Raw genomic sequence first — 26,812 nt, forward strand, 5'->3', positions numbered from 1 at the left:
ACTCCTTCTTCCAGAAAATTTGTTTCCTTTTGGTCACTTGGCCTCGCCGGAGAAAAGTAGTATAAAATGGTGTGTGCAGTGGACCGTCGGGCCTACGTCTGGGCCTGACGGTGCCCGGACTCTTGAAGAGGTTGGAATAAGCAGGTTCACGTCAGTGCGAAGGGCAAAGGGAGGATTGGAAATAAGCAGAACGCAACTGCGATCACCAGCCTTCTCCTTCCTCTGCGCCCCTCCCTCCCGCGCTCAGCTCTCGCCCAAGGGAACCTGTCTCCCGTCCTTAGAAGAGGCACGCGGGTGAAGAGCGGGGCACCAAGTCACCCAAAAACCGTCTTTACAATCTGTCTGTGTTTGGCTCCTTTGCGGCCAGAATGCATTATGAGGAGGAACCTTGAGGGAGTCGGCCTGGTTATGAGGTGTTGAGGATGAAACATAGGACCAAACAGGACGGTTTATACAAACCACGGCCCATCGGTACCTCCCCGCTTCCCCACGGGCCGTCCCTTCGCCTCCGATTCCCAGATGCGCAGCTGTCAGAGCTCGACAGAGCCGTGCTCCCTTCCACGGCGACGGTCTTCAGGCCTAAGGCCACAAAGCTGGGTGTGTTGTCACAGACCCTTATTTGCTGAGTAAAGAATCTGGTGGTAGGAACGGGAGGGCCTCTAGCAAAACACAGACTCTGGTGTGAGTGTGACATCCTCCCCCTGAACGTGGCCGCGCTTCCACCAGATCACGGGTGGCGTGTCTATTAAAAAGCCATCTGTCCTCCTTCTCCATTTGTGGGATGACCGTTGGCTTGGTGCGATGTGTATAAATTGTAATTAACGTATTGCGTCGATCTCGGAAGACAAATGGGTCTCTCCCCTTTGCCCTTGGGGGCTCCTTGACCAGGACCTTGGGGCACCTCCAAATGGGGAGACTTCTGCATGGAGACCGCTGTTGATTCTGATCATGTCGCTTCCTTCTCCTGGCCTCTGTTTCCTTATCTGGGAAGTGACAATTTGGGCTAGTGTCCCAAGTTCCAAGATAGGAAAGGGATTTGGCCACCGGTGAGGGACCACGGCTGCCTGAATTTGAATATAGGGGGAGATGGCCCGCTTAGGCTGAAGCCACACATCGATAAGGAGTTTCGCGTCTGTGCCCTTCCCCCACCAACTCTCCTCTCTTCCAGTATAACGCAGACAAGGCCATTGTGGACAGCGGCACCACCCTCCTGCGCCTGCCTCAGAAAGTGTTTGACGCGGTAGTGGAAGCCGTGGCCCGCACGTCTCTGGTGAGTCCTCATGGTGCTGGCAAATCTTGGAGAACACTGGGTCATGACCACATGCTGAGGGGCACTACTGTGTACTCTGATGTCTTCATGTGAGGATTTTGAGGGGTTGAATTTTTAACTATTACTTACTAAGTGCACAGTCTTCCTCTTAACCAGCAAAGAATTTCTTAACCTTAACCTCAGAGGACTTGGATCTGAAGGTGCGACGCTATTTAGTATTTTGAATAACAGTGTAGTGGGTGTAGTACTTTTTTTTTTTAATCCGAGAAAAAAATCTAGTTGGTAGTATTTTACATTAAATAGTAAACCAAGAATATGCTTGCAGGCTTTAAAACAAAACAAATAAACCAAAAAGTGTACTCTTTTTTGGGCCTTCATCCAAGCTGTGCTGGAATTTTAATTTCTTACTTCTGTAGAAGAGAGTGATTCACAGAAGACAGAGGCCCATCAGGCCAGTGCAATGATGATCAACATCACGGTCAGGGGCAGCATGCATTTTGGAGAACTGGCCGACGGTATCCCACTGTGCCTCCAGCTTACCCGTTGGTTCGGGGCAAGCGGACGGACCAAAGGCACTGACTGGGGAGAAGCCCAGCTGCAGGGGGTCAGATGCACTTGAACGTAGCTGGGTCCCTGGGGCGGGATCAGGCCCTCGGAGCCTCCACGGAGCTCTGGGCGCCGGGCTGTCGTGAGGGTCGGGGTGGAGAGCCCCTCGCAGTGTCGGGAAGGGGAAGCCACACGCCGCTGCCGCTGCTGTCTGTCCAAACGTGCCACAGTCATTTCTCTCAGCTTCCTGGGGGTTTTCAGAAGCCTCCGTCTGCACAGGGCTGCCCTCGCAAGACCGCCAAAAACGAGTGCCTCCTGCCCAGAGTCTTTCTCCTGGTACGCACACCGGGCTGACCATCCGCCTGCCCCACTGGCCGGATTCAAAGAACCAGGGATCGGCTGATTGATGGCAGGTGCTTGCAGAAGCGTGGGGAGGAGGACAGGGCTTGGATTGTCCCGAACCCAACTTCGGGAGTCGGAGACCATCACGGGAAGCGCAGCAGGCGAGTCTGGAGAAAGGAGAGGGGCCGGGGGGAAAGATGTGGGACTGAGGCCCTTTTTGCGCTTGAAAGGATTTCAAGGCCGTGGCGCTCAAAAGCCAGAGTAAGGTCCTGTCTTGTCTCATATCTGCTGAATCAGAAAAAAATGGCAAGTGAAGTTTTCAGTGCCCTAAATTCAGAACGTTGGCTGAAAATCAGTCCGTACTTAAAATAAGGAGCCACATGCTGATTTTCTACAGTAGTGAAAATGTCCTCAGCGGACCTCACACGAGTGTCTTCAAACTGAGTATTCTGGGCCGTAAATGTGTTAGGGCTTATCCTGCAGAAATGCTCGATGTGTGTGCGTGCGTGCGTGTGTGTGTGTGTGTGTGTGTGTGTGTGTGTGACCCCAGCCGGCCCGTGTCCAGCCCTGGACTGTGCAGAGCCTGTGCTGACTCCAGCCCCTTGGGGAGCCTCGCAGGGAAGGGAATGGGGGAGAGAGCGGGGGAGAGAGCAGGCCGCGACGTGCCGGGCGCTGGGACCCCTGAAGGCATCACAGCCCGAGTTCAGTGGTGACGACTGTAAGGAAAGCACAAGGAATGAGGTGACAGAAAGTGTTTGTCTTGCCTGAAATTATCCTGTGATTTCAGAGCCCGTGTCAGGGAGGGGAGGGGCCAGGAAGGCTCTGTCTTGGGCAGAGAAAGCTCAGGGCGGGCAGACGGGGTCCCTGTGTCAGCCTATGCGAGCCACAGATGGCCAAGGTTCTCTCCTGTCGTCGTGTAGGGTTTCTTTCTAGCTAAGGGGATGGCTGACTTTTTTTAAGTTTATTTTTGAGAGCGAGAGAGAGAGAGAGAGAGAGAGAGAGCGAGCACGCGCATGCACACACAACTCGGGGATGGGCAGAGAAAGAGAGAATCCTAAGCAGACTCCACACCATCTGCACAGAGCCCGATGCAGGGCTCAAACCCACAAACCATGAGATCATGACCTGAGCTGAAGTCAGACGCTTCACTGCCTGAACCCGCCCCCCCCCCACCGCAGGCACCCCAGGAATGGCCAGCGTTGGGGGGTTAGACACAATACAGATGTTGGGCTCCTGGCCTGGGATGTTAGGAACACGTGGTTTATGGGTGTGTGATTTGAAGGGAGCCTGCTGGGGAGCTCTGTGGGTGGCAGAGACCAGGGCTCCCATCCCCCCAGGAGCGGCAGGCACCCCCGCGTTCCTCCCAGCTCTTCCCCGTCTGAAAATCCAGAAGCGGAATGACACCTGCTTTTGGATGACTTCTGATCCCAAACTGTGATCTGAGGGTCCAAACTGTCCCCCGAGGACACATAGCTTAGCCTTTTGGGGAGACCCTTGGACTCACACCTCTTTGGAGGTAGATGGTCCCCCGTCCGATTTGGAGCTGTGCCCCTCAGGTGAGTTACCGGGCCCCCTGGGTCTGATCCCTCCACCTGCACATGGGAGCTGTCCCCAGCACTGATGTGGGGCTCCCTTCCCCGGGTGTAGGCCTGGTCACCCTTGTCCACGCTCATCCTCGGGCCCAGCAGAGACCGCCCCACGCTTCTGTTCCTCAGGCAGGTCACATCGACATAACACGTCATACGTTAACACCGTTAGAAATTTTATAGATTGGTCACTAGTTTCATGATGGATGGTCCGTGTGAGGACAAAAAGCCTCTCCTCTGGGCGTTTTCTCCCCGCTGCCTGGCCCAGGAGCGGGGGGCTTGCACCTGCCGGTGTCCCTCAGGGATCCTACAGCAGCGCCCAGTCTTCTCACTTCTTGCCCTGATTGGTCTGCACACCGTCCCTGCTTGCTGGTCCTACCTTCTCTCTGCTTCCGTAACACCCTCCTCCTGAACTTCCCGTCCCTGCGCCCTCTTCGTGGGGTCTCCTGTGCCAGCCTGATCCAGGATGGGTCCCGGGCCCTTCCCTTCTCCCTGTGTTCTCCAGAAGGGATTCCAGGTACACCACATCACTTCCCATCCAGCATCGGTGACTCGAGTGGGCCCACGTAGCCAGGCCCACCCCCTGGAGTTTAGACTCAAGAACCAGTAGCCTCTGCAAATTGCACTTGGGTTCCTTAATCACACCCGGCTTGCCACAACGCTCAGATCTCTGATAAACGATCTCTGGTGAAGATGCCAGGGCACCGTGGTTTCCTCCGACTCTCCTCTGCTCCTTCCCCTCGGCCCCACCGGCCTCCACTCCTGACATCTGTTTTACCAGAGCGGCAGCTGCTGTGCTCTGCCCGACCTCCCTCAAACACGCTTCCTACCAGCCCCCCAACCCCAACGAGGCCCAGCGACTCCGAGATGCCCTCTTGACAGCCACCTGATCCTGCAAGTCCTTACTCTCCCGGCTCTGCCCCATCCCGTGCCCTCCTGGCTCCGCCCCTCACATGCTCTCCTACCTTCACTCCGTCACACTCACTCCCAGCTGTGCCCCTGCCACAGGCTCTCCCAGCTCTGTTCCTGTCACATACAGTCCCAGGGCTCAGCCTGTCGCACACTTCCCTCATCCCGACCCGCGCCGGGCGCTCTGCTAGCTGTTCTCAAAGAAGCATCCCCAGCCCAGGTCTTTCTCCTGGAGCTCGCGGCGCGGGCCGGGTCTGCTCCGGAACCACTGACCCTGGTGAGATGGTGGGAGTTACTTGTGTTTAATTTGTGGATGTGGACGCCTGGGGGCTCAGTCGGTTAAGCGTCCGACTTCTGCTCAGGTCATGATCTCACGGTTTGTGGGTCTGAGCCCCCTGTCGGGCTCTTTGCTGACAGCTCAGAGCCTGGAGGCTGCTGCGGAATTAGTGTCTCCTCCTTTCTCTGACCCTCCCCTGCTCACGCTGTCTCTCTCTCTTTCAAAAATAAATAAAAATATTTAAAAAGATTAAAAAAACTAAAACCTTGTGGACATAGCAACTAGTGGGCATGTGCAGGGGCGTTGCCTCCCCCACCCCAGGTGGGCGCTCTGTGTTCTTGGCCGTTCACTCTTCCCGCACGTATTTCTGGAGTCTGCCCTGTGGGCTCAGTGTTAGAGCAGCCACAGACCTCTGTCCTCAGAGGCTTAGACCGTAGTGACGGAAACAGAAGTGAAGCAGTTCCACCACGTGGACGTCGAGTCCTAACGACTAAGAGCGAGCGAGGAAGAGAGCTGTGTGGTGGGGTGTCAGCATGGCGGCAGTGGGGGGGGGGGTCCTGGACAAGGTGGCATCTGCGCCGACGTCGAGAGGAGGAGACTGATACTCCAGAAGAGCAGAGAGCCCGCACGGGCTGTGCCCCGGGACGAGTCCCGCACTCGGAATTCAAAGGAGAGGCGATCCCCGAGGGGCTTGGAGGGTTCTCTCTTCTCAGGGGCCGTTGGCCACTCCTGTGACCCTGGGCGCGTTACCTCACCGCCGTGTGCTCTGGTGTCCTCTTCTGTGAGTGGGGGTCGGGGTGAGACTACTGTGCTGGTGGGGGTTTTGAGAATTTAAGGACTTACTGTGAGGAGGGCTTGGGACGGAGCCGTGTACCGGGCAGCACTCCGGGTGCCTGGGGAGGCTTAGGAGCTGGGAATTTGTCATCACCGGTCGCCTTCCAGAGGAAAGCAAACGTCGTGTGCCGCCACGGGCACCGGGCGAGGTGACGCGGGCAGCCGGGAGCGGCTTCCTGGGGCTGCACCAGACGAGTCATGGTTTCCCACGTGCTCTCGTTCTGTCCAGATTCCAGAATTCTCTGATGGCTTCTGGACCGGGTCCCAGCTGGCCTGCTGGACCAATTCTGAGACCCCTTGGGCTTACTTCCCCAAGATCTCCATCTACCTGCGGGACGAGAACTCCAGCCAGTCCTTCCGCCTAACCATCCTGCCTCAGGTACGAGCCGGGCTGCGCCGTCCTCTCCGTGAGCACGTCAGGCGCGACGCGCCTGCCTGAGTGCCGCATCTGGGTCAGGCGTCGGTTCCCACGAGGGCGCCGTGTAACGGACGGCCACAGAAGCTAGCGTGTGCCCGCCGCCCGAGTCTGGGCAGCTCCCCGATCTCCGCAGGCTCGCCGACACGTGGGGTCGGCCGGTGCTCGGCCAGGCCTCACCTGCGTGGTCTAGGGTGGCCTCACTCACGAATCTGGTGGCTCCCGGATGACTCCCGCTATCCGGCGGCCGACTCACAGTGGCGGGGCAAAAGGGGCACGTTCCCACAGCTGGCCGCCGTCACCTGTGCACTGCTGCCCCGTGGCGGCCTGGGCCAACAGGAGGGGCTGCTCGGTGCCATCACAAGGGCCTGGTGACAGGGGAAGGTCAAGAATTGAGGACGTTTTTGCAGCATCCACCCAAGCACCAATAGATGTCTTTAAAAAAATACATAGAGAATGAAACAGAAAGAGGCTCCTCCCTCTTCCAGGCTTCCAGCAAACAGCATAGTCTCTACCCTGCTTGGTCATACTCCTCACCTTCTCCTCCCAGTTCCTGAGGCTCTCGCTCTGGTCCCCCCCCCCCATGGGAGGGAACCTCCCACGTGCCCTCCATGTACCCCAGCCCCCTTCTTTCTCCCCTTAAACACGTTGCCAGATGATCTACGTGGCGGCTTTGAGCCTGCGCTCCCTGCTGTGAGCCATGGGGAGTCACTGCTCCACGCACACTGACGTCCTGGTTCCTGGTAGCGTTCAGGCCTCGCTGGGCCTTTCCTTGCCCTCCAGCCTGCCTCCGGCTACGCCCTGGACCCACCACCCGCCCGTCACTGTCCTCTAGGGCTCTGTGCTCGCTCCGATCGCTTAGCGTTGCTCCTGCTGCCCCCCTGCCGGAGATGCCCCTCCTCTCCACCCCCTCTGCGTACCAGATTCTTCCCATCCTTGGAGATCCAGCTCAGACAAGCCCTCCATTGTTGACTCTCTGCTGAACAGAATAATGCGTTTGTGAGCCTGCCCTTCAGACTCATAATGCATGTTTTCTAGTCCCCGCATCGGCACGCAGTCGTGTCTGAAGGGTGTATGTTATGCTGGCACCTTTTTCATTTGGCTTCTGTTTGCCTTCAGAGCACACACACACGCTTAGAGTTCTTTCTCGGTGACGATGAGTCTGTGAAGATAAGAACCACGAGACTGCAGACCTTGCTCCTTCCCAGGCATGACTGCGCCGGGGAGGCCAGTGCGCAGCAACTGTGTTTTGAACAGGAAAAGCAGTGCGCTTTGGTTGTGATTTGGTGAATTTGGGATAAAGGACGGGACCGGGGATAGGGAAGGAAGAGTAACCGCAGAAGACAAAGGGCAGTGATGATACTGCCTTTTTCCTTCTCAACCTTCTATGGGGTGACGTGCCTTTCAGGAACGGAGGGTTCCGGGGGAAGAGCCTGGAAGCCTCGGGAGAGATACAGCCTCACAGCAGACACACACCAGCGCCCGGGGCTGGAGTTAGGTTCTCAGCTCTGCCCCTGACTCACCCCGTAACTTCGCCCTTTCACCGTCAAGGAGGTCCCTCATCCTTGCCCACAGACATTTTCACTGTCTTGTGACAGGGATAGGTTTTCTGAATCTTTAAAACAATGGCTCTTTAGGATTAACTTTTGGTCACCACTCCAGAGGCAGACATGTCATCAGGGTGGTTTCAAACTGAACTGGAATCCTAGCTCAGGCATGGCATGGTAACTGACTGGCATGGCCGGAAGCAGGACTCCTAAGAAGCAAAGAAAACAGGCATTTGGGGGAAGTCTGTTCTGTCCAGGGTAGGCGGTTGGATGGGCAGTTGTGAGCTGTCACCTGCTGAGAACCTCACAAGCTCCGTGTGCCACTGTCACACGCCTCAGGGTCACCGCTGCGAGGTCACCTCCTGATACTCCTGCCCCCACTTCCCAACGTTTAGGGTAGGCATCAGGGCTCCCCATCCCCCCAGTGTCAGAACGGGAAGCCCCTGCCGAGGACCTTTGGCATCAGCAACACTGGGTAGGCGTGCGCTGGCGCGTGCAGGAAGGAGTTGTGTCCAAGGCCGTTCTCTGAAATGCTGTCTGTCCCCGGCACCGTTCCCCAAAAACACACGGGCTGAGTGTTTTTTGGCCAGTTTTCAAAAGCAGCCCCAACCCCAGCCCACAGGCAAATTCTGGCTTGCTTTCCCCAGAACCCTAAAAGTGTAAATAATTCCAGTCTACCACCGATTGGTCTATTTGTGCTATTTTCGTTTGAGGCAGACAGTTTATTCTGAGAGCCAGCGATACGGCCAGTCTCCCAAGCAAGTCACAGCATCTATGCTCTGGAACTTTTTATCGTCGGGGAGACGCAGAGGAAGAGGAAGAGAATCCGATTCCAGCTGCGTGGTTTCATAGCTGTATCGTCAGTTACAGGACACGCGATGACTGATCGGGTCTTAGTGTAGAGTTAGGTCGGGGTGTCATGCGTGCATGCGTGTACTTGCCTGGGGCTTTCTTACAGAACCTTAGATGACGGTGCGCTGGTGGCCGGTAGGCGTATCCTCCGCCGCTGCCCAGTGTAAGTTGATCGTGAGAAGTTGCGCATTTCACGCGATGCTGACGGAGCTTGGCACCGCTCGCTCGCTTCCTGAGGCCCCTCCCGAGGCCCTCCTGCGTGTGGCCGGGCCCTGGAAGCCTGGGCACAAGGAGCACAGCGAAGGACAGAACAAATGCTTCCATGTCCTGAAGGAGGGCTCGCAGACCCACAGACCAGGCGGGCCGGGCTCTACCTGCAAGGCCGTGCCCCCGGATGTAGCAGCTGCTCCGAGTCCGGGAGGCGATGACACCAGCAGCTGCCACGGCTCTGTCCTTGGTCGCCTCCCTGCCTGTGGCCGCTCTCCTCTCACCTTCTCTGCACTGACAAGGGCAGTGACGGTCACCTTCCTCGAGCGTCCCTTTGGTGGTATACGGTCTGCAGCATGACTTCTGGTGTCTCTCCTGCTGTCCCATCCTCCCCCCTCGTGGCTGGTGCTCTGTCCTGCCTCCTGCTCTTAGGGGTGCCAGCCGGGAGGCAAAGCGTTCCTTCCCCACCAGCCCCTCTGAAAATCCCCACTCCTCACGCCCCTTCTGGCCACAAAGCTCAGGGCCCCCACCTTTTCCCCCAAGTCTTTCTTCCCGCTTTTGCCCTTTGGGGCTTTTGCCCTTTGGGGCTGATGAGTACTCACAAGAAGGTCCTTCTTCTACACATTCTGTAATCGAATGCTTTATTTTCTGTTTGGTATTTTGTGTTACTGAAGCCACTGTATTCTCTCTGTTGCCTACATTTGAATACTTTGCTGTTAAAACACAAAGGCAGCGTTCTTACTGATGCAACGTTGGTTTGCGCTCTGATTGTTTTACGTTTTGACTCCTTTCCTCTCTGACTGGTACCCCCCCCCCCCCCCCCCCCCCCCCCCCCCCCCCCCCCCCCCCCCCCCCCCCCCCCCCCCCCCCCCCCCCCCCCCCGGCCAGGACCTCAGGGGCCATGTTTGTGTTTATTGAACAGGCCTGGCCCCTGGGAAATGGCCCTCAGCCACGGCACACCTTCTTCCATGAGGGTGCAGACCTTCCAAGAGGGTGCCGGCTTCTCTCTCTCTCTTTGACCGAGGGAATAAATCCTCTGCTTCTGCCCTGCTGCCTACTTTTAAGCTCCCTTTGACAGGATGACAAAGACCACATCCCGGGGCCGGTTGGGAACCTTTGCGGTTGTTCAGGAGAGAAGAGGATGCTGACAGTCCAGACTGGGCGGTCGCCATGGGGGTGGGAGCCATGGTCGCATTCGGATTCCATTTCAAAGGCACGCCTGCCATGTAGGGAAAGAGATGCTGGCCCCGTGTAGGCCCTGAGTAACTGGGTGAATCATGGGTTTACTGAGACAGAAGACCTTGAAGGAAAGGCACATTTGGGGAAAACGTTCAGAGTTCAGTTTTTTTAATATGAGAGGTGCCGGTTGAGTGGCAAATGGGCAGGAAGAGAGCATCTGTAGGTCATGATTCCGGGTCAGCGTAGGCCCTAGGGCTGTGCTTTGCATCATGGGACCACATGGGTCATCCAAGGCGGTGGGGGGGGGGGGGCCAGGAGGAGGCCTGAGCCCTGGAGTTCTCCGATCGATGCTTACAGGGAAGGAGGCGAAGCAGACCCAGTACAGGTGCCTGGGAAGCAGTAGCCAGTGAGTTGGAAGTAGAGGGAAGTGAAGGAAACGGTCTGAGGGGGAGAGTTCGCTGGTCGAAGTTACCGGGAGGGCCTCTCTGAGCGGTTCCCTCCCTCCTGCTGCATAGATGGAGGGTGTCAAGGGGCAGGCAGGGGTGTCCTTCAGCCTGTGTGGCCGGCACCGAGGCAGGATCTAAGCCAAGCCAAGGGCTCCGTAAATAACGCTGGCTAGACAGACGGACGGACGGACACGTGTATGGGTGCACCTGTGCAAGTCCAGGCGGTGCACATGTCCTCATCTCTTTCAGAAATGCTTGTCATCAGGCTTGTGACCTCAGCTTCTGGGTGGCAGTGTGACGCCCTGCGCCCCCCACCCCTCCCCACTGGTATTTCCCAGGACCCTGGGGTCGGGGTGGGGGGGCAGGGGGGTTCTGAACACGGTGTGACCCCAGCAGCTCTGTGACGCTGCCCGATCCATGCCCTTCCTTGTTCCTTTGCTTTCTTCTCTTAAACAGCTCTACATCCAGCCCATGATGGGGGCTGGCCTGAATTATGAATGTTACCGATTCGGCATCTCGCCGTCCGCGAACGCGCTGGTGATCGGTGCTACCGTGATGGAGGGCTTCTACGTGGTCTTCGACAGAGCTCGGAAGAGGGTGGGCTTTGCAGCCAGCCCCTGTGCAGGTAAGCAACGCTTGCGCTGGACAGAGAACCCTAACTGGAGCGCTTTATGTCCGCTCACTAACTCGGAAGCAGCTCTTGATGATGTGCCCGTTGCTACTGAGTTGGTTTATGCAGCCCTGTCGTTAGTGATCTGTCTTACCAGCAAGATGCAGGATCCTGGAGAGGGACAGAGAGGCAGTCCACGTAAAGCATGGAGTCCTGTGCTTGACACGAGGGAAATGCCTGATATATGTTAGTGTTATAGTTATCTCTCATGTTAAATTTAGAATGGCATCTCACAGGCGCGCCTCGGTGGCTCAGTCGTTTAAGCTTCTGACTTTGGCTCCGGTCATGATCTCGCGGCTCATGAGTTCGAGCCCCGGGCTCTGCACTGACGGCCTGGAGCCTGGAGCTGCTTCAGATTCTGTCTCCCTCTCGCTCTGCCCCTCCCCAACTCACGCTCTGTTTTTCTCTCTCAAACATAAATAAACACTTGAAAAAATGAGATCTCACACCATAGAATAAACATCTGGGCTTTGGGGATGAATTACGGGTTTTTTGACAGTGGAATAAAAATAAAGAAGATTCACGGATAAGCCCTGTATTTTTCTTTCCCTCAAAGAAATCTTCGTTATGAAATAAGAAGTCGTGCTTACCATTGCTGTTTCTTGAAATCCTAATGGAATGAAATCAAGGAGCGTAGTTTTCCCCTCAAAGCCCTTTGACGAGCTGCTGTGCGGTGAGTTAGCAGCACTGACTGTTCTGCAGAGCTGAGCTTGAGGCTCGGGCTGGTGATCCGAGAAACCGGGAGAGGGCAGGAGAGTCGAGGGGTGGGGAGTCCCCCCCAGACTTGAAAACGCCTGTGGATGCACAGTTGGCTAGAATGAGGGGTCCGCACAGTGCACGGTAGTGGGGTGGGGGGTCGGCTCCGCCTGGCGGGCGGTGGCTCAGGCTAGTGTGGAAGAGGCCAGCGCTGGACGTGGGTTGCGGTGGGCTCTCCGGGGACGCACAGAGAGCACGTGACCAGGCACTGGCCAGGCGACACCGGGTGCTTCCGGGTAGGATTCCAGGAACTCCCAAATCCTGGCACTTTGGATTTGGAGTTGGCGGCTAACATGCCAAGGGAGAAAAAGGAAAACAAGCAAATGTGAGGCAGCCAAAGAATGGACAATAGGGGTTGGAATAGAAGAAAATTAGAGGCTGGGGGGGAAACAAGATCTCCATGCAGTGCAGTGGGGGAGGGGTGTGGACGTGGTGAAAACATCCTTAGACACTAGATGTAGTGACCAGACAGTTTGGACGGTTGTGACTAAATGTGCTGGTCGCTTTGACCCTGACCCAGACCTTCCCTGGGATCTAAGACCAGTGGAAGGGTTTGGGGGAGACCCACAGAGATCAGGGTGTATGGGCACGATGTCAGGTGATCTCAGCTGACTTATTCTGGAGGGAGAGATTTCAGTTCTTATTTCCTGCCTGAATCGTGGTTGTAAAACGGGGTCCTCGTTAAGAAAGAAAGTCAGTTATGTGTCACAGCCTTGTTTGGACACGTCGGCATTCCCGAAGGGTAAGATAACAATTTGGGAGAAGAGAACCAGCAAAAGGAAAACTTACATCCAGAATACTGGCCTGACCCATGTGCTGTCAAAATAAAGCCAACCACGGGCATCTGGCTGGCTCAGTCGGTTGAGCGTCCTAAGCATCTGACTCAGCTCAGGTCATGATCTCAGGGTTCATGAGTTCGAGCCCCGTGTTGGGCTCTCTGCTCTTAGCATGGAGCCCGCTTTGGATCCTCTGTCCCTCTTTCTCTCTCTCTCTCTCTGCCTCGCTCGCACTCTCTCTCTCTGTCTCTTAAGAATAAAAACCGGGGCACCTGACTGGCTCAGTTAAGCATCCGACCTCGGCTCAGGTCATGATTTCATGGTTCATGAGTTTGAGCCCCGTGTTGGGCTGTCTGCTCTCAGCACGGAGCCCACTTTGGATCTGCTGTCCCCCTCTCTCTGCCCCGCTCGCACTCTCTCTCTCTCTGTCTTAAAAATAAATAAAAACTGGGGCGTCTGGGTGGCTCAGTTGGTTGAGCATCTCACTTCGGCTCAGGTCATGATCTCACAGTTCGTGGGTTCGAGCCCCTCATCGGGCTCTGTGCTGACAGCTCGGAGCCTGGAGCCTGCTTCAGATTCTGTGTCTCTCCCTCTCTCTCTGACCCTCCCCTGCTCAGGATCTGTCTCTTTCTCTCTCTCTCTCAAAGTAATAAATATTTAAAAAAATAATTAACACATTAAAAGAAACCCCCCTCCCCCACGTATGTATTTGTCGCAAATATCTTCTTGAATGTTCCTGCAGATTCCTCTGACTTTGCGCTGGTGAACAAGTTCAGAGTCCTTGAGCTCATGTTTACCCAGAGTGCAGGAGCTGTTTTTAGCCTGTGAGGCATCCTTGGGGGGACCCTTCTCTGGACATTATCCGGGACTGTACGGTCTGAGACGCGACTCTGTCTCCCAGCTGTGAATATTTTACGTCTTCTAACCCAGAGGACTCGGCACGAAGGCCATTTTCCTCACAGTTTCTGCTCTCTCGTTAAGGCGAGGTCCCCGTGGCCCGGCCATATGTCCACTTACTCCGCAGAGAGCGTCTTCGCCGTGTCTCCTAAGTGAACGGTTGTTGGAAGTAGTTTTAATAGTAAGTGTCTCCAGACAAAGCAACATTCATTCCTGCATTTCAGCATGAATTCTCTGGTAGGTGCACTTATGGAAGTTTTTCTGTTTTAAAAAATATATATTTAGGGTTTTGGTACTTAAACATTTGATTTTACCAGCCGTGGGAATGTACGCGGACACGTCTCCTATCCTGTGCAAATCTTTAGCCATTAAAGTAGTTACTTCCCTCCAAGTTGCAGGCTGGATCAGACAGCGATCTGTGGCGCTGTAATAAATGGAAGAGAGACACTGCTTTTTTTTCCTCTTTAAAAGTGTTCATTTTTAATTCATAACATGCTTTAAATAACAAAGAAAATGGTTTAAGTCACAGGAAACCATGTGCTTTGTACACACTTTTGGAACACCCCAATTTAACACATGCTAACGTTTTGTCATATTTTCTTCCGAAATTTGTCATAGAAACAAAAAATAAATACAGTTAACGAACGCCCCGCCCCACTGCCTTCCCCAGAGTTACCCTGTGTCCGGAAGCTGGTGTATATTCTTATAATTACTACACACTTAACATTTCACTACATAGTTATAAGTACCTTCGTTAGTTGTCTCTTGCTTGGGAACAACTTAGCCACTCCCCCGTTTGGCAGCACTTTATGACCTTGTGCAGGTGCTGAAGGTCAGGAATTGAGGAGTGGCTCAGCTGAGTGGTTCTGGTCTAGGGTCTCGGGAGGCTGGAGGGGGGTCTTGGAAGCTCACCCGTGTGGTTGGTGGGAGGAGTCCTCCATTCCTTGCCATGTGGACCTCACGCCAGGCTTCCCTGAACATACTTAAGACGATCATCTTGGCGTGCCTGGGTGGCCCAGCCGGTTCAGCGTCCAACTTCAGCTCAGGTCATGATCTCACAGTCTGTGGGTTCGAGCCCCATATCAGGATCTGTGCTGACAGCTCGGAGCCTGGAGCTGCTTCAGATTCTGTGTCTCCTTCTCTCTCTGCCCCTTCCCCGCTCATTCTCTCTCTCTCTCTCTCTCTCAAAATAAAATAAAGACATAAAAATTAAAAGAAGACGACAGTCGTCTGGTCACCCGGGAGCAAGTGACTCCAGGGAGCAGGAGGGCAAGAGAGCACCCAAGACCGAAGCCGCAGTCTCTTCCAACCCACTGTGAAAGGGCAGCCTGTTCCTTCTGCCCTGTTCTGTGGGCTGCGCAGACCACCCAGGTGCATTGTGGGAGAGGATAACCCAAGAGTGGACCCCAGCGGGTAGGACCGGTGGCGTCACAAGCTGTCTACCACGTACCTGCAAATAAGTTCTGGTGCAACAGCCAACATAGGTTGGTCGGTTGGTTGTGGGGTTTGGTGTTTAAAATGTATATGGGGGCTCCTGGGCGGCTCAGTCGGCGAAGCATCAGACTGGCTCAGGTCACGATCTCACGGTTCGTGGGTTTGAACCCTGCATCAGGCTCTGCGCTGACCGCTGAGAGCCTGGAGCCTCAGATTCTGTGTCTCTCTTTCTGTCCCACCCTCTCTCTCTTTTGCTCTCTCCCCCTCTCTCAAAAATAAGTAAACATTTAAAAAATTTAAGAAAATAATTATCAAAAACTTATAAAATGAAATGTGCATGAATGCTGTATGGTCCTATATATAATACTGTATACCCTCCGTCAACCTGCCTTATCGCCGAGCATTACATTCTCTAGATTTTCCGTGTTGGCAGGAGATCCCCCGTTTTGACCGCTGTCCGGTATCCTATTGTATGAACAAAACCAGGTTATTTACCCAGTGCTGCCTTGATTAACGTCTGAATCGTTTCTCACATTTGCACATATAAACAGTACTGCCGCGAACACCTTTCTGACTGAATGAGATCTTCTGAAAATGGAATTTCTAGATGGCTGGGTTTGCCAGTCTTCGGGGTTACTGGCTGCTGTCAGATCTGTCTTCCAGGTAGCTGGACTGCCAGAATTACTTCAGAGTTTTTGTTCCCTCAGAGGATTAGATTTGTTTTGTTTTTGTTTTTGCTTTTTGCCAATCTATATGTGTAACAAGAGTGTCGCAGTTTGGTTACTTCTGAGAAGACTCAACTTTTGATATTTATGGGGTGTCCGAGCTTTTTTTCTTATGGTGAGTTTTGTGAATTTTTCTACTAATAGCTTATGGACATTTTTCTACCGTCTTTTTTATTGATGGCTACACTGTTATACCCAGATTTTAATATCGCCCCCAAAAACCAGAGACTGCCAGGGAGACCGAAGCACGCATGCAAAAGCAAAGGGCTTTAGTACGAATATAGGCCCGGCCAGCCTAAACTCGGGCTCACAGACTTCAACAACACAGTGGATCCACGTGGAACCAGCCCAGAACATGGCGGGGCAGGGCCTTTTATGGGTTTGGGAAGGGGGAGTTACAGGAAATTGTGACACAGGTACAGGGGTCCAATCATTATTATACAATATTATTGACAGCAGGTTTAACCATTCACATTACCTAGAGTATTTGTTACTTTTGGCGGGACCCAACCACAACACTTAGAGTATTGACCAATCAGAGTGGGCCCAGGACCCTCACATAGGGCGTGACTTGGACCCTCATGTAGGACATGACCAGTCTTAACCTCCATCTTTAGGCCCACCCTTAGAAATGTTAAAGGTGTTAGCTGGTCTTTCCTGATTGGGCGTTACAAGGGTGGTCTGAGAAGCTGACACTTAGGCCTCCAAGGTCAGAGTCAGTTTGATTCAGACCTGCGTCCTTACAACACATTCTTAATATTTGATCCATTAATTTTGGGGGGCTTATGTGTGGTGAGTATCTGCTAGTCTCTGGAGTTTCCTTGTTTTTGTTTGCATATTTACATTTGTTTAAATTTAGTGAAATCAGATGCGCAAGTCTCTTCTTTATGGTTTCACTCTGTACCTTAAGAAATTTTTCTTTAATCTAAGAAATTGGTTTTTTTCTGAAGATACTGTATACTTCCTCCTCCCCCCATTTTCTCATAATGTGAAGTAGGAGTCTAATTTTCATAAGGGTGTTGAATTTTCTCAGCACCATTTATGAATATATTTTCTCCTGATATTTTCAGTATTTTACTTTTAAAATTTTTAATATACAGAAAAGACTAAAAAATAATGATATCCTAAATACACACTATCTAGATTTAATAATCTTTATGTTTTGATACATATTAGTAAGTATGTGTATGTAGTTTTCATTTGAGCCGTTTGCAAATAGGCTGCAGATATGATGTCATTTTATTCTAAAATATTTTACTCCGTAATACCTCATCCACAAATATCTGACAAATAAGGACAGGCTCACATATAACCATAATACCATTTACAACCCCTAAAAATTAACAGTATTTATACTTTTATATAATATCTAGGCCATATTCAGATTTCCTCCGTTTCCCCAAAAATGATTTTTTTAGCTGTTCTTTTTTTTTTTTTTTTTTCCCCCCGAAGCCATTTGTTTTGTAGCGTATATCCTATTTTAGATTTGTCTGGATTTTTCCTAACAGTATCATTTAACATTTAACCCCACATTTCTCATTTAACGTCACATGTCTGTAAATTTGGCTTGGTTTAGATTCAAGTTAGGGGCGCCTGGGTGGCTCAGTCGGTTAAGCCTCTGGCTTCAGCTCAGGTCATATCTCACGTTCGTGGGTTCAAGCCCCGCGTCAGGCTCTGTGCTGACAGCTAGCTCGGAGCCTGGAGCCTGCTTCCGGTTCTGTGTCTCCTTCTCTCTCTGCCCCTCCCCCTCTCATGCTCTGTCTCTCTCTGTATTAAAAATAAATAAAACATTTAAAAAAAATTTTTTTTAGATTCAAGTCAAATAATTAAATAATTTTAATAAAATTTTCCTTATATACCAAGACCCAGTATATAACTGGATCTATTCTTTCCTTTTTGTTTTTAAGTTTATTTATTTATTTTGAGGGAGAGAGCGCGCACACACAAGTAGGTGAGGGGCAGAGAGAGAGAGAGAGCGAGAGCGAGAGAGAGAGAGAGAGAGAGAATCCCAAGCAGGCTCCATGCTGTCAGTGTGGAGCTGGACACAGGGCTCGAACCCACAAACTATGAGATCATGCCCTGAGCCCAAACCGAGTCTAACGCTCCACCAACTGAGCCCCCAGACGCCCCTGGCTCTATCACTGCTGAACATCCTCTTCCATCTGCAGGTGTGGTTGTCTGCCCCCATGGGACTAGACAGGACAACGTCTAGTGTAATCCCTGTAGTCCTAATGAGACCTCATGTCCAGCAGGGGCTCAGCTCTTCTCCTTATCTCCTTTAGAAGGTCCTCGCTACTTCCATCCTTTTCTTCAGCTTGTCAAGATCTCTGAGGACCCTTGTTGGGATCCTGATTGGATCTGCACTGGATTTAGGGATAAACTTGAGAAGAAATCAAATCTCTATTATACAAGGCTTTTCCCCGTGAATGTGCTAAGTCTGACTTGTTTAGGTTTCTTTTATGTCCCACAGAGTTTTGTGGTTTCCTTCAAGAAGGTCTTACGCATGTACCTCTTGCTTAGATACCTGTTTTGATTGATATACAGGAAACGCAGCATTTGCTTTTGTGTAGTAATCTTCTCTCCAGGCACGTCAGCAAAACAACACTTGTTCGGGTCACTCGGGTTGTCTGTGAGAGCAGTCCTGTAGTCTGACGCGTGGAGCGGCGCGGGGAATTCCTTCTAATCCTCCGTGAACGGATTCCCAGTTTGCTGCCATCGTTTAGGATGAATGGAAAAACGGTTTGGCATTTTCTACTAATGTTAAACATATTCCTACTCTGTGACTCAGCATCGGCACTCTTAGGTATGTGCAATGAGGAAATGAATGTGTTTCCACCCAAAGATCTGACCCGAAGCAGCTTTATTCATAAAACAAACTAAAGCACGTCATTCAGTAATTACATTAGTGCATAAACCCGCCATTTTCATCAAACTAAAAACAGTTCAAAAGCGCAACAGAGGAAAATGGATAAACAAATTATGACATAGCAGTTTTCCTTATGCTGAAGACTGTACTTTAGGATTTGTTTTAAAATTCATTTTCCCCAATTCTTAAACAAATTTTTTTAATGCTTGTTTCTTTTTGAGAGAGAGCGACACACACACACACACACACACACACACACACACAGACAGCATGACCTGGGGGATTGCAGAGAGAGAGACACACACACACAGAATCCGAAGCAGACTTCAGACCCCAAGCTGTCAGCACAGAGCCCGACGCGGGGCTCAAACTCAAAAACCACAAGATCATGACCTGAGCCGAAGTGGGATGCTCAACTGACTGGGCCACCCAGGCGCCCCTCATTTCCTCCCAAATTCTCGAATCATAATTGAACTATGTGTGGAATTCTAGGGTGACCATTTTCCCCTAATGTTTCGAGGACGCTATTTCAATGTTTTCTGGCCAACATCACTGCTGATGAAAAGTCAGTTTCACGTGTTGTGCTTTAAAGGGTCATCTGTTTCTTTTTTCTGCTTGCTGTTCAGTCTTCTGTTAAACTGTTAAGTCTTCTGGAGTTTCGCCATGATGTGCGTAGATACAGAGTGTTTTTCATCTTGCTCAAGAATCATTGTGCTCTCTGAATCTGACGATTCTGATCATCAGTCCTAGAGAATTCTTAGCGGGTACCTTCGCCACTGTGGCCTCACACCCATTTTTGCTGGTTTCTTCTTTTGGATCTCCTGAGATGCGTTTTGGGATTTCTCCTTATTTCCTCCATGCCCCATGACCTTTCACTCATATTTTCTTCTCTCTGTCTCTGCTGTATCGTGTGTGGTTTCTGCAGATATTTCCTGCATCGCCCTGGCTGTCTCTCCAGCCGGGTTCAGTCTACCACGTAAACTATTCAGGGAGTTTCTAATTTCCGGAAATTCCACTTTGTACCTTTTCAAATACGCGAGTTACGTTTTCTACTTGTACCTTTTCAAATACAGGAGTTAAGTTTTCTGTAAATTCTGTTCTATAAATAGTATTGTGGCTTGTATTTCCTTTATCTCCATGATTTGATTTTTGAGAATGGCCAGATCATGTTCACATTACAATGCATTATATAGCGCCCCTCTCTTATCAGAGGCATTTATGAGTACTCGAAGTGTTCCCTCATTTTTTTTTTACTTGTTTATTCTGAGAGAGAGAGAGAGAGAGAGAGAGAGAGGAGAGAGAGGGAGAGAACCCGTGGGGAGGAACAGTGAGAGGGGGACAGAGGATCCGCAGCAGCCTTGGCCCTGACAGCAGCAGGCCTGATGGAGGCGGGCTCAAACTCACGAACCGAGATCATGATCTGAGCCTGACTCTTTCACACCTGTGGCCGCACCAGTTTCACAGCAACGTGCACGGTGGTCTGGCTCTCGGTCAGCCGTGCCAACCAGGTGTGGTCACGCTTTTGGGAATTTTGCCCATCAGATGGGTGGAAATTATCTCGGTAGTTTTAATTTATATTCCTTTCTAGGTGTGATGGTGAGTTTATGTGTCCAGGGCATGTTTTTTCATTTTCTGTGAACTACGTGCTCATATCCTTTCCCCATTGTTTTTTCTGTTGGGTTTTTAGTTTTTTATATTGATTTGTAGAATCTGTGGTGTAATGGAGTAATTAACTATTTGGAGGAAAAAAACCTATAATTCATATTTTAATTCTACATTATTTATAAAGTTTGCTGATAATAGATTTTATTATAAAATCATGTATTTAATGTATTTATATATGTCAGCCTTTTGCTTTAAAGCCCTTAGGTTTAAAGTCACATTAAAAGAAATTTTTTTTCCATAATATTTTATTGTCAAATTGTTTTCCATAAAAGAAATTTTTTAAATGTTTATTTTTGAGAGAGAGAGAGAGAGAGAGAGAGAGAGAGAGCGGAGGAGGGGCAGAGAGAGAGGGAGGCAGAATCTGAAGCAGGCTCCAGGCTCTGAGCTGTCAGCACAGAGCCCAATGTGGGGCTCAAACACATGAACTGTGAGATCATGACCTGAGCCAAAGACAGACACTTATGAGTCACTCAGGCGCCCCCCTTAAAGTCACATTTTTGTTTTAGAAAATGTTTTTATGTCTTTATTTTTATTTTGAGAGAAAAACAGAGTGAGTGGGGGAGGGGCAGAGAGTGATAGAGAGACATACAGAATCTGAAGTGGGCTCCTGGCTCTGAGCTGTCAGCACAGAGCCCAACATGGGGCTCGAACCCACAGACTGTGAGATCGTGACCTGGGCTGAAGTCGGATCCTTAACTGACTGAGCCACCCAGGTGTCCCCTCTAAAGTCACATTTTAAATGACCTTCTTTATTGAAATTATTTTCTGATTTGTATAAGTACTTTTATGTTTGGTTTACCTTGGCATAGTATATATGGATTAACCTTTCCCTGCCCAAGATGATTACGCCATTGTTTTTATAACATTTTCCAAATAATCCACATTTCCTTCACTGATTTAAATGTTATCCTATGCCAAATTCCAGTAAATATTTGGGAGATAGGTATTTATCTCTGGATTTTCTATTCTGTTCAATCAATATGCCTTATGGTATTCATTTTTTTTTAATTGATTTTGAGAGAGCAAGAGAGAGAGCATGTGCACATGTGCGTGGACATGCATGAATGGGGAAGAGGCAGAGAGAGGGAGACAGAGAATCCCAAGCAGGCTCCACACCAAGAGCTGGATGAGGGGCTTGATCCCACAAACTGTGAGATCATGACCTGAATCGAAATCAGACATCGGACCCTTAACCGGCTGAGCCACCCAGGCACCTCAGCTTCTTTTCATTGTTTTTCTTTATTTGAAATTTCCCTGCTGTTCTTTCTTAACTGTATTTTCCTTTATGAACTTTTCAATCTGCCTGAAGAAAAAACCCCGTGTTAGTATTTTAGTGAGTTTTTAATCACTTTAAATACTGTTCTTGTATAATCTTCCAGCACATTCTGTTTTCCCATCGTTTATGGAGAGCTCATCTCTGGTTTTGTGTTTGCTGTTCTTGCGTGGCAGGTTTTCTTCTCACTTGGTTGGCAGCTACTTGTGAGCTTATCTTTATTGGGAAAGCTTTATTTTGTTTCCTTTGGAAGAGAATTCAGTGCACCTTGGGTTATAAAAATGTTACTGTCGACCAATTTTGCATTTGTTTCTGTTGAGCGGGAGGCGATGAGAACTTCAGGGTTTCAACACGGATCTGTGTGGATTTTGATGCCAGCCCTGCTCCCGGCGGTGGCTGGGGGGCCTGCTTCTACGGGGACTCCTCCCTGCCCTTCTCTCCTCTGCCCTCCGGCGGGGGCAGGCTTGCTCATTGGCAGAGACGACCCGGCCCCCTCCTCCAGCGAGCCAGGCTCTCCCGTCCATCTCCATGGTGCTGGGGTCAAGTCTTGGGCCTGTCCCCCCCCACCCCCCGCACCCATATCCCTGGGCTTTGGTTCGCCAGCTCTAGGACCTATTTCAGGGCTCATCTGCATGTTTAAAAATACGAGTTTATCATCTTCTCTATGTGTCACAGGAGGAGGACGTTCTCTCCCGGTGCCAGCTAGCGCTTGGCAGGGCCCGGATCCCTGGGAGCTCCCGTTCTCTCTCGATGCCTCTTATTTGGTTTTCGTGATCATCGGTGTTTGTCAGACAGTGCTCAGCTCTGGGCTTCGGCGTTCCTCTGCGGGCTGGGGCAGGGCGGGAAGGGGAGCGGGGAGCCAGAGCCCTCTGAGGACGTCGCCGGGGAGGTTTCTAAAATACATCATGGCCCACACCCTCCCTCCCTTTTCAGCCAGGGTGGATCAGAACGGCGGTGGGTGGGAGGGTGATGGTTATTTTGGAAAAAGATCCACAGATGCTTCTCTTATGCTGCCCTGCCTCTCCTCGCTCACCCCCCACCCCTCCAGCGAATCACCATTGTGGTCTCCGATCAGAGCCGGATACGGAAGGCGGTGGTCACTGCGTGTCGCGGAGCTGGCTGGCCGGAGGCCTCGGCACACGGTAGCCTCGGGTCAGCCGTGGCTGCTCGAGGCCAGAGCCCCTTCCAATGGCCCCGTGCTGGCCGGGCCCCGTGTCCTGGAGCCGGGAGGATAATACAGTGTGAAGACTGACAGCTCGCTCCTAATGTATCCAAAGCTTCTGAAATACCACCCATGTCTTTTTATAGATGGAGACATTTAGCACCCAAGAGCTGTGTAGAGTTGAGCGCTTACAACTTGAGGCGTAGCATGGATTGTGGCAGTCATTTCGCTGTGAATTTCCTTGTGCAGGTTGAAAGTGGATCATCTGGTACATATTCATGTTTAAAAATAGGAAAGTTAGCTGTTAAGAACAGAGTCCCAGAGCGAGGCCTCTGCCGTCTACTTAGAATATAATCAAAAGATTACCAGCCCACGGGGCCCCACAGGCCTGAATCAGGCGTGCTCCGTTCCTCACGTTACTGGAAAGACCACTGAGGCCTGGGGTGGTAAGTGGTGTGGTTGCGGAACCAAATGGCCCTGGGTCTAGAATGCCTGTCCTGGACTCCGGACCGACTTCCAAGTGAACCGCGGCTACACTGAAGGCATCTCGGTACCAAAGAGTCGGTCTGGGGAGAGAGTTCGCTTTATTTTAAATGCCCTGGCAGAAAAGAGCCAACTATGATCGTTTTTATAGTCAGTAAGTTGATGTATCTTCCTCAGATGCACATTATCAACTGCGTCCTGATCTTCTGGAAGATAGAACCGAGAACACACCTAGTTAAAATTTTAACGCAAGATGATGATGAAAGATTTAAAATAATGAGATATTAACAACTGATGCTTGGGGCGCCTGGGTGGCTCAGTTGGCTAAGCGTCCAACTTCAGCTCAGGTCATGATCTCACAGTCTGTGGGTTCAAGCCCTGTGTCCGGCTCTGTGCTGACAGCTCAGAGCCTGGAGCCTGCTTCCGATTCTGTGTCTCCTTCTCTCTCTACCCCTCCTCCACTCACACTCTGTCTCTCCCTCTCTCTCTCAAAAGTAAATAAACATTAAAAAAACAAACAAACAAGTGATGCCTAGGAAGCACTGGCCTTACCCCAGGCACCGTACTATGGACCTTCTCTTAGCTGGTCATCCATTCACTAAGACTGTGGTTTGTAGGTACCGTTACCGTCCCCCATTTTACAGATAAGGAAACTGAGGGGCAAAGAAGTTAAGGGAGTCAGCTGAGATGACACAGGCCGGACGTGGGAACTAGGATTTGAGCCCAGAAGTCTGACCCCAGGGTCCATCCTCTTCCTCAGTATGTAGCAAGGCCTCATGATTTCAGTATAAAAAATTAACATGCATTTCACGATCACAGAATACTTAGTAGTATGTAATACATCTGCAGATCATCCAGTGAATGGAAAACGTCCTCCAGAAGTAATTTAAAATCAACTTTCCCTTAACGTTTTTAAACTAGTTTAAAGTTTATTTTGAGAGAGAGAGCACGAGTGAGGAAGGAGCGGAGATGGGAGAGCGAGAATCCCAAGCAGGCTTGCCGTCAGCGCAGAGCCCAGCATGTGGCGTGAAGTCATGAACCGTGAAATCACCACCTGAGCCAAACTCAGGAGTCAGACCCTTAACCGACGGAGCCGCCCAGGCGCCCCTCCCCCTCAGTTTTCTAAAAAATTTATTTACTTGGGTACTGTCTGTGCACAACGTGGAACTCCAGCTCACAACCTCGAGATCAAGAGTTGCATGGTTTTCGGACTGAGCCAGCCAGGCTCCCGTCCTGTGATGTGAAGTAGCTTCTTGGAAAATGTGAGGATGCATTTGCTTGCAGAGGATATGTTTTGACTGGCAGCCTTAAATGGGTGCTATTTTTCAAAAACTTAAAAATTATTTTTCTGATTGAAAAAGTACTGCATGTACATTGAAGACAATTTGACTTTGTGGAGAGTTTTTATGTATTTTTATTGTATATATGGAAAATATACATGACCTTGAGCTTTCTCCTTAAAACACAAATGCTAGAATGAACCCCCCGATCCTAGCGGATCTGGGCTGGTTTTGGGTTTTTTTTGTTTTTGTTATTTTCTTTTTTAACCTAAGTGAAATCATATCATGTGTGTTCTTTTGACTTCCCTTTCTTAAATTTTTAAATTCTTCAAGTTTATCTTTTTTATTTTCAGAGAGAGAGAGAGAGAGAGAGAGAGAGAAAGTTGGGGAGGGGCAGAGAAAGAGAGAGAAAGGGAGAGAGAGACAGAATCCCAACCAGGCTTAGCGCTGTGCGCACAGAGCCCAGTGCGGGGCTTGAACTCACGAACTGTGAGATCATGACCGGAGGGAGCCGGCGTCAAGAGTAGGACACTTAACTGACCGAGCCCCCCCCAGGCACCCCTCCGTTACAGACTTCTTAATTCCGCTGTGGTCAGAGAACACAGTGTGAACTGAATTCTTTTAAATTGCTTGAAGCTTGTCGTGTTGCCCAGAATTTAGCCGGTGTTTGTGAATGCGCTCTTGAAATCAGTGTGTGTCCCCCTGCATGGGTGGGGTGATTGCCAGTGAGGTCAGGTGGGGGGGGGCATTGCCAGGGCAGCCCCACCCTCACACCTCCCCTGCCCACCTGCCCTCTTGCTAACAGAGAAAGGGGCGCTGAAGCGACTGTCTTGGTGGGTCTTCATAAACTGTGGTTCTTTATTCTCGTTTCCTACGTTTCAGAACTCTCAGGCACACCAACACTTAGTATCGCCCTGTCCTGTTGGCGCATTGAACCTCAACCCATAGGGGAGGACGCCTTCATCCCTGGCAGTCCTCCGGGCTCTGAGTCTGTTGCATCTGATACCAACAGAGCCACTGCGTTTCCTTTGCCTACCATTAGCTTGCCCCGTCTGCGTCCGTCCCGTGAGGTGTAACGTATTTGAGTGTTTACATGTAAAGGGAGCTCCAGCTGTGTAGCAAATAGTCAGATCTTGCTTTTTATATAATTCCACAGTCTCTGCATTGTCTCTCTGTCATTGTCGGGGCGTTTAGACCCGAGATTCTTGCAGGTGGCAGCCTGAGGCCGGATCTCGCTGTCAATGGGTGTCGATGGTTTTCTGCGACCTCTAATGATGTTTTACATTTCTTTTTAATGTTTTATTTATTTTTGAGAGAGAGAGAGAGCGTGAGCAGGGGATGGTCAGAGAGAGAAAGAGACAGAATCCGAAGCAGGCTCCAGGCTCTGAGCTGTCAGCACAGAGCCCTACACAGGGCTCGAACCCACAGACTGTGAGATCATGACCTGAGCCAAAGTCGACGCTCAACCGACTGAGCCAGCCAGGCACTCCAGTTTTACATTTTTAAAGGGGTGTGAAAATAATCAGAAAAGAATGGGACAGGAATCCTCCGTGGCCCCCAGATCCCAAACACATTTACTATCTGATCCTTCCCAGAAATGTTTGCCAACGCTTTCGGGTCAGATGATACTTCATGTGATGGTTGCTCCCTGCTTTCTCTTGGCCTCCTCTGTCCTTCTGCCGCCTCTTTCTGCCACCTTCGGGTTGCATATTTGTATTTCTCTGTATCGCGGCGACTCCCTGAGCCGTACTTGTGGGGTGGGTGCTGAGGGTGTACGGCGTGGGCTCTGACTGGCACGGGGTCCCGCTGCGGGGCGTGAAGGCACCTACGGTTGGGCACCTGCGTGTCTCGCTGTCCATCCCCCGATGATGCTGACACGCGTCCTACTTGGGCACGTGTTAGAAACCACTCCCTGCACTGGGGTTCTCTCTGCTTTCAACCGGTTACCTTCCCAAGTGTTTAAGATGAGAAGTAGGGACAGGATCGTGTCTGGTGCTTTGCGTGGGTCCCCGTTTCCATCCGACTTTGCCGATTTCTGCTTGAAGGGCTGGCTTCGCTGTGGACTTGGTGCGGTCGGCTGTGATCTCGGTCTTGTTTCAGTCAGCTCTGTTGTGAGATCAGTGACAAAAGCCATGTACGTTGAAGGTACACAACTCCGTGTTTTGATAGATGTATATGTTGTGAAATGATCACTGTAAGCAAACGTATCCATCACCTACCCCACAGAGGTGCTCTTCCTCCCTGCCTCCCTCCTCCTCCTTCCCCCCTGCCTCCCTCCTCCTTCTTCCCTCCCTGCCTCCTTCCTCCTCCTTCCCTCCCTGCCTCCTTCCTCCTCCTTCCCTCCCTGCCTCCTTCCTCCTCCTTCCCTCCCTGCCTCCTTCCTCCTCCTTCTTCCCTCCCTGCCTCCTTCCTCCT

General features: G+C 51.1%; 1 protein-coding gene across 1 annotated transcript in view; it reads left to right on the forward strand.

Moving 5' to 3' along the window:
* Positions 1–26,812, forward strand: part of BACE2 (beta-secretase 2) — a 97,743-nt gene that overhangs the window by 65,815 nt on the left and 5,116 nt on the right. Inside the window, exons 10-12 of the mRNA XM_029940622.1 lie at positions 1,169–1,270; positions 5,994–6,143; positions 10,867–11,035. Coding sequence (XP_029796482.1) covers positions 1,169–1,270; positions 5,994–6,143; positions 10,867–11,035 — 421 coding nt within the window. The remainder of the gene's footprint in view (positions 1–1,168; positions 1,271–5,993; positions 6,144–10,866; positions 11,036–26,812) is intronic.

Source organism: Suricata suricatta, chromosome 5 (assembly GCF_006229205.1).
Source record: "Suricata suricatta isolate VVHF042 chromosome 5, meerkat_22Aug2017_6uvM2_HiC, whole genome shotgun sequence".
Lineage (NCBI taxonomy): Eukaryota > Metazoa > Chordata > Mammalia > Carnivora > Herpestidae > Suricata > Suricata suricatta.